This window comes from Schistocerca cancellata, chromosome 9, assembly GCF_023864275.1.
Source record: "Schistocerca cancellata isolate TAMUIC-IGC-003103 chromosome 9, iqSchCanc2.1, whole genome shotgun sequence".
Classification (NCBI taxonomy): domain Eukaryota; kingdom Metazoa; phylum Arthropoda; class Insecta; order Orthoptera; family Acrididae; genus Schistocerca; species Schistocerca cancellata.
This window is the reverse complement of record NC_064634.1, coordinates 282,244,572-282,260,170: the sequence shown is the minus strand read 5'-3', so window position 1 is coordinate 282,260,170 and position 15,599 is coordinate 282,244,572. Positions and strand designations below refer to the sequence as shown.

The window sequence follows — 15,599 nt, the reverse complement described above, 5'->3', positions numbered from 1 at the left end:
TCCATCAACTGCCAGTCATTGTTCAACATTCTACATGAACAGGGTTTGGACAGCAAGACATTGCGACGGATCAGACAGACACTGACAGACACGAAATCTCCAAACCCTTTGAGGTCAAGACAGGTATTCGCCAAGGTGACAGACTCTCACCGGTCCTCTTCAACCTAGTGCTGGATAAGGTCATCAAGGAATGGGAGAAAGAGTTGCAAATTCAAGGCCATTGGAAGCCAGTGCGACTTGGAAGACCCAAGGACAAGCCGGAGGTCGGCTGTCTAGCCTTTGCAGACCATCTGGCACTACTCACGGATAACAAAACTACAGCAATCAGACAGGTAGAAGCACTCAAAGTGCATGCAGAAAAAGGTAGAGCTACAGATTTCCTTTCAGAAAATGGAGTTCTTCTGCATGAAATTAAACATTCCAAATTTGATCACGAAGTGTGGCAAGATCAGCAGGGTCACACACCTTAAGTACCTAGGTGAAGAGCTCGAACCGACAGGAAAGGAGAAAATTGCCCAGAACACTAGGTTATTGAAAATGAAGAGAGCCTTATACAAAACACAGGGTATTTACAACCAGAAATGTCTGTCCACTTGCACCAAAATTTGTCACAACAACATTGTACTCAAACCTGAGGTGCTATACACCAGTGAGAGACTGATGTTACACACAAAGGTTGACCTTGAGAACATTCTCACACAGGAAAGAAAAATCATTAGGAAAATTATTGGGCCAAAACTCATGGACGATGGATACAGGCTTCACTCCAGGGCCACCACAGAGAAGTTCTCCAACATTGCAGCGGACATTAGAAAGAGGCGACTAAAATTTTATGGACACACAGACAGACTCCCACAGACCAGACTCACGAACAGAATCCTCAGTACATACAGAGACTCAAGACCACTACACCATGGATGACACAAGTCAAAATTGGTCTGGAAAGAGCTCAGATAGCTTCAGCGGACGTCATGGACCTAGACGTCTATAGACACAAGGTGCACAAATGGGAACTGATGTCAGAGAAAACAGCACCTAAAGGCCAAAGTGAAAAGAAGAAAGCCTTTTAGTTAATGGTTGAAGGAGTACTGGAAGAACAGGAAGAACAAGTAGTCAAGAGTGTTTCACGTGGTCTGATAAAAGGCCTGTAATGTGTGTAATAAAGTATTAAAATAATAACAGTGATGATGTAGTAAATCACCAGACTACACTTGCATTAGTCTTAATCTTCTACACTGCTAATGCCTATGAGACACCACACAGAGAAGCTGTCAGAACTTTGTCAGATACACTAGTGATCAAAAGTAGCAGAAATGAGAATAGTGCCATGATGAGTCTTAAAGATTCCTCAACAGGTGGGAATTGACCGTTTTCTATAGCAGCAGTTCCAGCAACAAATTGAGTTAGGTGAACCGCTGACTTTTAAGTATACATAAAGTAGACATACATAAAATTCGATTCCAAGCAAAAGGTTTAATAACCTTAAATGAATTTAATTATTAACAGTTAAAACCTAAAATTATTCTAGTTACAGCTTAAAAGTTACACAGTGTGCAGGCCTAGTTACAATAATAAATACAAGTTTCTGTTGTAATTACTCATCTCTTCCATGGAATTCAGTGAGAAGGTTGCACCTGCTTTCTATGGCACAGAGTTTTGAAGTCACGAATCACTGAAGATAAATAAAGTCTGAAATTACTTTCAGCACAAAGCCTGTATCTGTATTTACCTTTTAAACAGGCATAGGAAGAAAATGACTTTTTGCACAAATTGGTGGATAAAAAGGGCAATAAAGCCGTTATGGCTGTATTCACTAACATTGGGAACTCTTTTAAAGTTAAGCAAAAACCAATTAATGACAAACAGTGTAGCAGAGATGCTGAGTCGCAGATACCAGAACAAAAAGACTGTCACAAATACAGCTTTCGGCCAATAAGGCCTTCATCAAAATTCGACAAAACGCACACGTATACACACACAAATGCAACTCTCACACAGGAGTGCAGTCTCAGGCATCTGAGACCACACTGCGAGCAGCAGCACCAGTGCATGATAGGAGTGGCAGCTGGGTGGGGGAGGAAGAGGACGGAGCAGGGAGTGGGAGGGATAGCAGGGTAAGGGTGGCAGACAGTGAGATGCTGTTGGGGAGTCCGCAGGGATGAGGTGGAAAGAGGGTAGGGCAGCCATGCCCAGTCGGGAGGTTAGGAGGAGGGTAGCAGATAGGTGGTGAGGGGTGGGGGTGGCAATAGCAGAAAAGCATAGAAGTAAAAAGATGGGGTGTGATGGAGGAATGAGGGCTGTGTAGTGCTAGAATGGGAATAGGGAAGGGGCTGGATGGGTGAGGGCAGTGACTTACGAAGGTTGAGACCAGGAGGGTTACGGGAACAGGGGATATATTGCACGAAAAGTTCCCACCTGGGCAATTCCGAAAAGTTGGTGTTAATGAGAAGGACCATATGGCTCAGTCCATGAAGCAGTAAAGATATCTTGTTTCGCAGCGTATTCAGCAACAGTGTGGTCAATTTGTTTCTTGGCCACAATTTGTCGGTGGCCATTCATGCGGACAGACAGCTTGTTGTTGTCATGCCCACGTAGAATGCAGCACAGTGGTTGCAGCTTAGCTTGTAGGTCACACGACTGGTTTCACAGGTAGTGGGTTTTAGTGTAAAGGGAGGTGGCATCAATAGTGATGAGGAGGGCACCATTTGGTAAAGGGACAGGAACTGTGGAGAGTGATGGAGGAAATAGTTGGTATCTTTTATACAAGAGGGTAGATTCCGGGTAATAGGTTGAAGGTGTTGCTTATGAAAGCAGAGACTCTTTCAGTGGGGGCCGCAATGGGGCGTCCTGGGCAGTTTGGTTTATGGACTTTAGGAAGCATGTAGAAGCTATGGAGTGCAGGGAGTGGTAGGGGTGAGCAGAGAGATGGACTCCAGGGAGGGGTTCTGTGGTGGGCCTAAGGATTTGAGGAGTGACTGACCACCACTCCAGAAAGACCCACCGTCTGGCCACAAAGTAGCATTTCCCTCATAACTTAGTATCACCCAGGATTGGAGCAACTGAATTACATTCTCTGCTTGGGTTTCAACTACCTCTTTTTGTGTCCTGAAATGAAATAGGAAATGTCCTGCCTCTATCCTTCCCACCCCTCCCACTGTGGTATTCCACCGTCTACTGAACCTACGCAATATATTGTTGATCACTACACACCACCTGCTCCCAACCCCTTACCTCATGGCTCATACCCCTGTAATACACCTACATGCAAGACCTGTCCTTTACATCCTTCCACCACAACCTACTTCAGTCTCATCACAAACATCACCAAACCCATCAAAGGCAGGGCTACCTGTGAAACCAGTCATGTGATGTACAAGCTAAGCTGCAACCACTGTGCTGCATTCTATGTAGGAAATACAACCAACAAACTGTCTTGGCCAAGAAGCAAGTGGACCCACTGTGGCTGAGCCAAACATGACATTCTTCACTTCAATTACTGCTTCACAGCCTGTACCATATGGATCCTTCCCACCAGCACCAGCTTTTCTGAACTGTGCAGGTGTGAACTTAATAACCCTCCTGGCCTCAATCTTTTTTAGTCATTGTCCTCTCACATTCCAGCATTATACAGCCCTCAGTCCTCCATCGCACCCATTCTTTTTACTTCTCTCCTTTTCCGTTATTGCTCCTAACCCCCCCCCCCCCCCCCTCCTTCCTACCTCTCAGTTGTCCTCCATCTGACCTCCCGACTGTGCATAGCTGCCCTACCGTCTTTCCACCTCGTGCTGCCCACAGCATGTCACTGTCCGCCACCCCTGCCCTGCTATCCCTCACCTTCCCCGCCCCAGCCTCCTCCTACCTCCACCAAGTTGCCACTGGTGCTGCTGCTCACAACGTGGCCTCAGATGCCTGAGACTGCAGTCGTGCTTGTGTGCTTTGTGTGCTTTGTGTGTGTGTGTGTGTGTGTGTGTGTGTGTGTGTGTGTGGTCTAATTTTGACAAAGGCCTTATTGGCAGAAAGATATATTTTTGATGGTCTTTTTGTTGTGCCTATCTGCAACTCAGCATCCCCCCTATATGGTGAGTGGCAACTTTCCTTTTCACAATATTGTTACATTCCATCATTGATTTTCCATTCTTCAACTAATGACAATGATTTATAACTTTTTTGTAATTGAAAATTAATGAACATTTGAAGAAGCTGCTCTTTTTCATTTATGCTTAATGTGGATTCTAAAATTGTTGACTCTTCAAAGTGATTTGGACTCAGTTGTTATTATTGGGCATAGCAGGGAAATATTCTGTAAGATTTTTTCCAAAACTCTGCAAATATTCTGCAACTGTGTTCTTGACATTGATTTTCCACTAGGAAGTTGTGATGGGTGTCAAAGCACTCTGTTAGATTCCTATTGCAACACATTTCCCAAAAATTAAGTTTTTCAATGAGTGATTAGATATGATTTTGCACAATACAATCATTTATATTAGACCCATGGCGAGACAAGATCAAGCTGTTAATTTTTGAGAAAATTTCTACCAAATAATCTCAAACCTGAAGCCAGATTTCGTCTTCCATGCAATTTGCTTTGTGAAAGGCACGGCAGGTGAGAAAAATGTAGACTTCTTCTTTAAGCTCAAGTAGTGTGGAAATAGTTTTGCCATGAGATAGCCACCTAACTTCAGTGTGAGACAATAAAAATTTGTAAATGCTTCCCATTTCCTCACAAAACTCTGCAGAGATGCTGGAATTTACAGGGCAAGCCTAAATTATTTTCACTGCATCCACCAGCATGGATTTCAATCCATCTGGCATGTGTTTAGGAGCAAGAGCCTGTCCGTGAATGCAGCAGTGTGCACAAGAAGCATTCAGCACTACTGATATCTCTTTGGCAACAAACCCAGTGTAACATCCTGTCATAGATTCACACTATATGAACAAATGGCTACACAGTGAGTTCAGTCTCCTGAATTTTCGCAAAAGTACTCATCAGTTAACTGAAATATATCCCCTCCTCCTCTCTCTCTTAATGTTATGCAGTTGTAACTCCTCTTTTTACAGGCTCCCCTTTCATATAACAAATGAAAAGTAATAAAATGGCTGAATTGGCAACATCAGTCGATTTGTCAAATTGAATCGCTAAAGGGCTGGCACATACTCTTTCCAAACTTTCATTTTTGATATAATTTGGCAAGACTTTAATTCGGTGGTTGACTGTATTGTTTCACAGTGGTACCATATTGACTTTTTTGTGCAAGATTCTCCAAGCATGCACTGTACTAAATAATGTATACATAGTTGCACTAAATCTTCAGCTATTGAATGAGGTTTTGCAGTTTTAGGCATCCTATTGCTAAAGCGATAAGACGTTTGAAGAGCATTCTCATTGTCACTTTTTGCAGCTGATACAAAAGTAGTTAAATGGTTTTTCCACTCAGTAGCTTTTCATATAAAAAAGAATGGCACTTATGTATCATGCCTGGAAGGCAGCACTAGGGTCTGCTCATGTGATCTGCAAAATGGGCCGAATGAAGGAAGCGAGTAGGAGCAGGAGAGTTAAAGCACTTCAGTACTGCATGTAAAGTAAAAGCACATTTAATAGAGAATATTAGTCAGTGACTTCTGGTAAAGATGAGCACGTAGGTGTGAAGCCGTTGTCCGTTATCAAAGCTAACAGTTACTAGTAGTTGGAGAAACTATCATTGAATTAACAAAGGCAAAGTCTGTAATGGCTATCCTCTCTATGAAGTAGAAGCTAAGTTGGGGTTGAAAGCAGAGCAGCACTCGTTGAGCTCCACAACATCAACTAGAGGGCGCTGTAGTGAGTGTAGTTCGTCCACTCTACGAGCGTGCACCTACACTGTGGCATGGGAACTATCGACACCACAGGCACATTTATTGATGTGGGTGATGTGTTTAGTTCCTAAATGGTATTTAAGTAGGGAAGGTGTCAGACTACTGTTAGCAAGAGTCTCACCACAAACAACATAATTTGATCTTGGACGGTCCGTCACCTATGTATGAAAATACAAACCTGATGTAATTATCATACTTTCTTTTCTTTATAAATGCTTCTCTATTTTCAGATTGGCATACATCACTAGAAGCTAATGACCTACTGACACAACACTAAATTGTAATTTTGTTGAACCCTGTTTCCCTTTACAACCAGTTATCCACTTTGATGTAAACAGAAAAGATTCTGATACATAACTGACAACTTATTGCATGTGCCACAAGGAAAGAAGTAGTAGGCTATTGTTGAAAATCAAAGGCCTGACTGCCATATAACCATTCCTTAGTGGGGTCATGGTACAGTTGTTAGTATTGTTAGAGTACTCAAAAAGCTGGCAGACTAGATTTTTGTTCTAGTGAATTTAAATGCATTTCTAACGTCGTTACATAACTGTAAATCAGGCATTTGCAGTAAATATTAATTTATGTTGTGATAATGCAACAAAAATAAGGAAACAATAATATCCGATCCTCAAAACCCAACATTATGAAAAAAAAATTTGGTGAACCCCTTGAAATATTTTGTGAACTCCCCTGGGGTTTCATGGAAACAGTGCTTTGTAGGGAAGGCATGCTTTTTGCTGTGGATAGGCACATTTCCATTTTAATTGTAAGGGAAATGTAGTCTGTTGACAAGGTTTACTACATAATACCACACACACATGCTAGAGACATTGTCTTACTGAGTAGAAATGTGACACCTTTATGCAGCTCAGAGGTACTCCATATTTTCAACATAGAACGTGCTACAGTGTGTCATTTTTAGGCTATAATGATGATTATTAGACAACAAATGTTCATCATAGACTAACACAAAGTTGACAAGAGAGAGAGCACTTCGAGCAGGACTAGTTTCTGGCCTGAAATACAAGATCAAATCATACACTGTATGCAAGACAACAGTGGTATACAGACCGAATGGCTAGCAGTGTGTGTCCCACTCGCAGTAGTGCAAAGATGGACATGTTTCTTATGACTTGACAATATTGGGGCCGTACTGCAAGTGAATGGAGGGATGTAGTTTTCATAGACAAACCTTGCTTCATATTGCAGAATTATTATAATTGCACATTCACCTGAAGTGAAGACAGTAACCTATACAATTACAGGAATATGACAAAAAGACGTATACTCTGTTCTGGGGTTATTTTGGGTGTGAGTAAGTCTCATATAGGAGAGCATCAGTGTTTCACATCCGTCACATAATTCATCAATATTCTTTCAAAAATCTGGCCTTTTCTGCATTATAGATTTCCTCAGATTGTGCAGACTAAGTTGTAAGGGTATTTACTAGCACTTTGAGAAGTATTGATAAGAGAAGAGTATGAGCATTGTCTTGTGTGATCATTCATAGTCGTCCCCCCTCCCCCCCTTTTTTTTTAAACAACAATAATGTCCTTTATATATTTGTTTTTTTGGATACTAAGTGATTGCTTTTCCAAATGCAGCTCATCTTTCCACTTTTTGAGCTATGTAGGGAAGTTTGTGAATCGTATTTCTGTTGTTTGTAAATTTTTCTGTCTAAAGGATCCAGGATATATTGTCAAGCGAGGTGCCCATTTGGTTGTTCCCAGAATTAGATAAGCAGACTTGTTAGGTTGGTGCAAATGTTTATATTCAGATAGTGTTGGTGGCAGCTGTCTGAAGTAAGTAAAGGTGATGGAGGGGATAGTCTAATACCTGATGGACGTCATTTGTTCATATATCCAAAATGATAGAATTGTGTGTTGTATTATCCACACTTGGACCATGCCACAAGGTATGCTTTGAAATCTTTTGACTGTTAGAATGGTTGTAGATGTTAAGGAGTACATACAACTGTGTGCTGTTGAACTTTGACTCCTGCCTTTGAGAAAATTTGTTTGTCAGTTTGTTTTAGAAACCTCTTTTTCTGCTGTTCCAAACACCATACTGTTCCCTTCCTTTTTGATCTGCAGCACTAGCAACTTTACAGGAAACTGTTTGGTGGGTTGAACAAAACCTGAGGTTTATTTCTGAATGAAATGAATACTTTATCAGTACAGTACACATTAACATTAACCTTAATGGCAGGGTAGAACTGGTTTACTGAGAGTGATACCTGAACTGAGGTGCTCCTTTCTTTTAAGGAGTGTTCAGCTCTAAGATTAGTCTATAATAGATAACAAATTTAGTTCCTTACTAACGTCAACATACATTAACAAGTGGAAAATTTGTGCTGTGATGTCCTCAAACCTTGATGAATGCAAGCTGCAATGATTTATCATGTTTTATTAAATGTCACATTTGAAATGTCATTCCTCATGACGTACTGAACAGAATGCGTTACCTGTAAGCTATCCTGTTTCTTGTGTGAAATAGAACTCTAACTACTTCAGCACTGTTTCCCCAAATCTTTCATAATAAACAATCAAAATCATTATTGCAGGCTGGACATGAGCAGTGATTTGATGTCCCTTCACATTGGAGATAGAATATTGGAAGTAAATGGAACTCCAGTGAAGGACCAGCCAATTGAAAATATAGAAAACCTGATTCGTTATTCAGACACTGTGCTCCAGGTAATATGAAGAATAATTGCTGATTTCATTAACATTATTTTTCTTTAAATAAAAAATGCTACATACTGTGAAGTGGTGAAGATTAAACTGTGCCAATTATCTCTCTGTCTGTCTGTCTGTCTGTGTGTGTGTGTGTGTGTGTGTGTGTGTGTGTGTGTGTGTGTGTGTGGGCGGGGGGGGGGGGGGTCGATTCTTACCGTTCATCTGCAGGTGAGTATCCTCGTTTATGATTCTCATATCAATTAGTGTATTCTGTTAGTCTAAATAGTATATTTTTACCATGCTTTGCACAAAAAGATATGCCTTATATCTGTTTCCACAGAAAGTAAAAAAAAAATTGGTTGCTTAATGTGAATGGGGAGAAGCATTTAGTGTGTCTGACATAAATTATTCTCTTTTTACAGCTACGTCTTAATACTTTTCTTACTGTGAGTTATTGACATTTCTATTCATTTTCAAGCTGCAACAAAATATATTAACATTACGTTCACAATCCTGAATAGACTACTAATCTTCTGCAGTATATATAAGATACAGTAAACATTTATAGGTCATTGACAGCCTTCTGGTTAGTAAGTACGAAATTGTTCTACCAAACAGTGGCCGGAAAGTCCATTCATATTATACTTATACCATTCTGAAACATTTAGTTTCAGAGAATTTATTGTTTTTGTATTATGAGAAGGAAAGTTGCTACTCACTATATAGCAAGAGGTTCTGAGTCACAGATAGGCATGACAAAAAGACTCTCACAATTACAGCTTTTGGCCATTAAGGGCTTCGTCAACAACACGCACGTGCTCGCGAACTGCAACTCAAACACACGACTGCAGTCTCAGGCAACTGAAATCACACTGTGAGCAAGCTGCACCAGTGCATGATGGGAGTGGTGACTGGGGTGTGGTAACTAGGAGGCGGGAACAGTGACGGGGAGGGTAGTATGGTAGGGGTGGCGGACAGCGAAGTGTTGCAGGTTAGACTGAGGGCAGGGGAGAGGTGGGGAGGGGGTGGGAAAGTAGTGCAAAAGAAGAGAAATAAAACGACTGGGTGTGGTGTGGAATGACGGCTGTGTAGTGCTGAAATGGGAACAAGGAAAGTTCCCACCTGTGCAGTTCGGAAAAGCTGGTGTTGGTGGGAAGGATCCATACGGCACAGGTTGTGAAGCAGTCATTGAAATGAAGGATATCATGTTTGGCAGCGTGTTCAGCAACAGGGTGGTCAATTTGTTTCTTGGCCACAGTTTGTCGGTGGCCTTTCATGCAGACAGACAGCTTGTTGGTTATCATACCTACATAGAATGCACAACAGTGGTTGCAACTAAGCTTGTAGACCACATAACTGGTTTCTCAAGTAGTCCTGCTTTTGATGGTAGAGGTGATGTTAATGACCAGAACGGAGTAGGTGGTGGTGGGAGGATGTATGGGACAGGTCTTGCATCTAGGGCTGTTACAGAGGTATGAGCCATGAGGTAAGGGATTGGGAGTGGGGGTTGTGTAAGAATGGATGAGTATGTTGTATAGGTTCAGTGGACGGTGGAAAACCACTGTGGGAGGGGTGGGAAGGATAGTGGGCATTTCTCATTTCAGGGCACGATGAGAGGTAATCGAAAACCTGGTGGAGAGTGTAATTCAGTTGCTCCAGTCCTGGGCGGTACTAAGTTATGAAGGGAATGCTCCTCTGTAGCCGGACAGTGGAATTTTGGGAGGTGGTGGGAGACTGGAAAGATAATTCACGAGAGAATTGTTTTTGTACTAGGTTGGGAGAATAATTACAGTTAGTGAAGGCTTCAGTGAGACCCTCAGTATGTTTAGAGGGGGACCACTCATCACTGCAGATTGCATGACTGCAGGTGTGTGGCAGTGTGGAAGGGACTTCTTGGTATGGAATGGGTGGCAGCTGCCAAAGTGGAGGTATTGCTGATGGTTTGTAGGGTTTGATGTGCACGGAGGTACTGATGTAGCAATCTTTGAGGTGGAGGTCAACATTTAGGAAGGTGGATTGTTGGGTTGAGTAGGACTAGGTGACGCAAATGGGGGAGAAGTTGTTTAGGTTCTGGAGGAATATGGATAGGGTGTCTTCACTTTTGATCCATATAGCAAAATGTCATCAATGAATCTGAACCAGATGAGGTGTTTGGGATTCTGGGTTTTTAGGAATTATTCCTCTATATGGCCCTTTCCAGTAATCCAGCAGGATCTCCAATCACTACTCAAATCCTCAGGTCTATTCCAGAACCTCTCCCTGGAGTCCATATCTCTGCTCACCCCTATCACTACCTGCACTCCTACCTTCTACATGCTTCTTAAAGCCCATAAAACTAATCACCTAGTACACCCCATTGTGGGCTGTTACTGTGCCCCCACTGAGAAAATCTCTGCTCTCGTAAACCAACACCTTCAGCCTCTTACCCAGAGCCTATCCTCCTATATAAAAGATACCAACCACTTCCTCCACCGACTCAACAGTTCCTGTACCTTTACCACAAGGGGCACTGCTCGTCACTATTGATGCCACCTCCCTGTACACTAAAATCCCGAATGCCCATGGCCTTACTGCTATTGAACATTAACTTTTCCAACGCCCAACGGATTTCAAACGAACAACCTCCTTCCTAGTCGCCATGACCAACTATATCCTCACCCACAATTACTTCTCTTTCGAAGGCATTACGTACACACAAATCCGGGGTAGAGCTATGGGCATTCGCATGGCATCATCCTATGCCAACTTATTCGTGGGCCATCTAGAGGAATCCTTCCAACCCAGAATCCTAAACCCCTCACCTGGTTCAGATTCATTAATGACATCTTTGCTATCTGGATCAAAGGTGAGGACACACTTTCCACATTTCTCCAGAACCTCAACTTCTCCCCCCATTTGCTTTATCTGGTCCTACTCAATCCAACAAGCCAACTTCCTAGATGTTGACCTCCATCTCAAAGATGGCTACATCAGTACCTCTGTTCATATCAAACGTACTAACCACCAGCAATACCTCCACTTTGACAGCTGCCACCAGTTCCATACCACTTAGTCCCTTTCGTACAGACTAGCCATGCATCAAATCTCCAGTGACGAGCAGTCCTCCTCGAAATACGAGGATCTCGCTGAAGCCTTCACTGACCAGAATTATCCTCCCAACAGTTTACTAAAACAAATCTCCTGTGTCATATCTTGCCAGTCTCCCACCACTTCACAAAGTCCCACCGTCTAACCACAGAGGAACATTCATCTCGTAACTCAGTACCACCCAGGACTGGAGCAACTGAATTACATTCTCCGCCAGGGTTTAGATTACCTCTCGTCGCGCTCTGCAATTAGAAATGTCGTGCCCCCCTATGCTTTCCACCTTTCTCACCCCTCCCACAGTGGTTTTCCACCGTCCCCCGAACCTACACAGCATACTCGTCCATTCATACACAAGCCTTGCTCCCAATCCCTTACCTCATGGCTCATACTTCTGTAATAGACTTAGATGCAAGACCTGTCCCATACATCCTCCCACCACCACCTACTCTGGTCTGGTCACTAACATCACCTGTACCATCAAAAGCAGGGATACCTGTGAAACCCGTTATGTGGCCTAAAGCTAATTTGCAACCACTGTGGTGCATTAATGTAGGCATGATAACAAACAAGCTGTCTGTCTGCATGAATGGCCACCGACAAACTGTGGCCAAGAAACAAATTGACCGCCCTGTTGCTGAACACGCTGCCAAACATGATATCTTTCATTTCAATTACTGCTTCACAGCCTGTGCCACATGGATCCTTCCCACCAATACCAGCTTTTCTGACTTGCGCAGGTGGGAACTTTCTCTGCAATATATCCTACATTTCCATAGCCCTCCTGGCCTCAATCTTTGTTAGTCACTGCCCTCATCCATCCAGCCCCTTCCCTGTTCCCATTCCAGCACTAAACAGCCGTCATTCCACCACCACACCCAGTCTTTTTATTTTTTCTCCTTTTCCACTACTCCACCACCCCCTCCCCATCTCTCCCCTACCCTCAGTCTAACCTGCAGCACTTCACTGTCCGCCAACCCCACCATACTATCCCTCCCCCTCCCCACTCCAGCCTCCTCCTTATCCCCACCCAGTCACCAATCTCATCCTACACTGGTGCAGCTGCTCAGTGTGGTTTCAGTTGCCTGAGATTGCGGTCATTGCGTGCGTGCGTGCGTGTGCGTGGAAGCGTGCGCGTGTTTGTGGGCGTGGGCAGGCGTGCGCGTGCGTGTTGTTGACAAAGCCCTTAGCGGCTGAAAGCTATAATTGTGAGAGTCTTTCTGTTGTGCCTATCTGCAACTCAGCATATCCGCTATATGGTGAGTAGCAACTTTCCTTCTCATAATGTTGTGACATTCTATCCTGGATTTTCCATTGATTAATTCATTGCTTTTATTAGATAGAATTTATCTTTTTTATTGTTGTATGAGATTTCCTTTATCTGATATGATTCAAGTGTATATCATTCTTTCGAGAGGGTCCTCTTGTGTACGGATATATTTATTTAAAGATGTATAAAGTAACACACTGAGAGGCAAGATACACGAAAGGGTTAGCAGTGATGAACAGAAGGAGAGAGAGAGAGAGATTACCATTTAGTTTGAATGGTTGAAAATTGTTATCTATCCTTAAAAATTTAGCTTAAGGCCATCTAGTAATGACACTTCATGTTCACAGTAACCTGCAGTTCTTTGTCCAGAGACTGGTAGAAAAGAAAGAATTGGAAAGAGTTATAATTTATCAAGTAATTTATTGCAGCAGTTGACTTCAGAAATTTACAGGAGAGGACCAAGTCTAAATCAGTCAATGATATCCATGAGAGAAGCTCCAAAGAAGGCAAAAAGTTGGCAAATGTTGTAATGGGTTTCTGATCACAGTAGTTTGAAAAGATTGAATAAACTAACAAAATAATAATAGTTATAATAAGATGAATAATAATAATATTTGTTTGTGTAGTCCATAGTCTGCTGAAAGCCTTAACGCTGTAGTGTACAAAATTTAAGCATAAACAAGAAACTACAACAAAATTTCAGAAAGAAGTGAAAAAGTAAAACAGTGTTAAAAAGCTTGTGATTATAACAGTTCTGAAACTGAAGATACATATTTTTAAAATGTAACAATGAAATGTAAAATTTCTTCCTCAACAAAGCATCACTTAATAGGGGAAATGGTTCTCTCTGGTTGCCACATGTTTCATAGTGGCATCAGTGCTTGTTCTACACTGAGGTATTGTGTTAGACATCCTTTTGCCTCGTGCATTGCAGCAACTTGACTTGGCATGTACTCAGCAAGCCAACAAACTTTTCCAGTCAATGATCTGTTCATTTGGACCAGACGACCGTATCTACACACCATTATGGAGCCACCACCAGTTTGCCCAGTGCCTTGTTGACAACTTGGGTCCATGGCTTAATTGGGTCCACACCATACTCAAACCCTACCATCAGCTCTTACCAACTGGAATTGGCGACTCATCTGACAAGGCAACGTTTTTCCAGGCCTCTGTGCTCCAACAGATATGGTCACGAGCCTAGGAGAGGTGCTGCATGTGATGTCATGCTGTTAGTGAAGGCATTCACATCACTCTTCTGCTACCATAGTTAATTAATGCCAAATTTCACCACACAGTGATTTCTGTTGTTATTTCCTGCAGCATTGCTTGGCTGTTAGTGTGCGCAACCCGGTGCTAATGTCACTGACCTCGGTGGTTAAGTGAAGGCTATCGGCCACTGTGTTGTCCATGGTGTGAGGTAATGCCTGAATTTGATATTCTCAGCACACTCATGGCACTTTGGATCTTGGTGTATTGATTTCCCTAACGATTTCTGAAATGGTGTGTCCCATGCATCTAGCTCCAACTACCATTCCACATTCAAAGTCTGTTAGTACCAGTAAGGTAGCCATAATCCCATCGGAAACCTTTTCACATGGATCACCTAAGTATAAATGATGGCTCTGCCAATGCACTGCCCCCTTTTATACCTTGTGTACGTGATACTACCGCCATCCGTTTATGTGCATGCCACTATTCCATGAATTTGGTCACCTCAGTGTAAGCAGATTCAAAAGTTTTGATGGCAGTCAATCCCATTCTTGATAAAGCTCTGTGGATGTATTAACTGATGGGCCACTAGTTGTTTCCTAATTGGATATGATTTATTTATCCTTATTCAAACCGAGCACAAGCTGTTACATTTCATGTGGATTAAAAAAAGTCTGCAAAAGTTCAACGCTGAGTCGTGTGATTCCGGCATTAATTGTGTAGAACTAAGATGTGTTGTGAGCTAAGCAAAGTTGTAATCAGTGTAACGAGTAAGTCTCTGAGGTTCAATATGGTGGATTTAAAGAAAAGGGACCGAGGATAAAGTCCTGTGGAATATATGTACTAATTTCTGCTAATGGATAGTATATTTCTTACAGGCAAATTGTCATCTCCTACGTAAAGAAGAAGAAAGTATGTCTCATGTGGATTTGTTTATATTAAAGATTTTAATAAGACGTCAAAAGGTATTCAGTCAACACTTTACATAGGCCACGTAACATTAGCGACATCTTTTCATTTTCTAAACCTATTAATGTTTGATAAAGTTTCCAGAACAGCTGCAGTCTGTTTACACAGAAAACTTGCATATCCATAGTCATAAAGTTTGAATTAAAAAGGTGAAAAAAAAGTTACATAATTAGTTTTGTATTTGTTTGCAGTACGTGTTTTCAGTTCGGGTACGTAGTGACACCACAGTATGATAGCATGCAGCTTGAGGAACTGGAACAGAATGGTGCTTCCTGTAGATTAAGTGGAGGTGAGCTGTGGCATTTTGTTCTGGCGCCTGTCTGTTGGCCGTCTCGGTATGGGTGTTGGTGGGTGGGGGTGGGGGGTGTACTGCCTTGTTGAGGTGCCTTCAGTGCTGGATGCTGAGCGGAAGGGTTTGCATGCCTCAGTGATGGTGAGAACTATGCCGATGGTAGCATAGCTACTGACAGGGCCACCCCAGCCGGACAGGCCTCAGCAGAGGGGCCTGACAGTGTGTCCCACAACTTTGG

General features: G+C 42.4%; 1 protein-coding gene across 1 annotated transcript in view; it reads left to right on the top strand.

The window, feature by feature from the left end:
* Positions 1 to 15,599, top strand: part of LOC126100147 (LIM domain kinase 1) — a 158,207-nt gene that overhangs the window by 74,028 nt on the left and 68,580 nt on the right. The window contains exon 7 of the mRNA XM_049910689.1: positions 8,420 to 8,552. Coding sequence (XP_049766646.1) covers positions 8,420 to 8,552 — 133 coding nt within the window. The remainder of the gene's footprint in view (positions 1 to 8,419; positions 8,553 to 15,599) is intronic.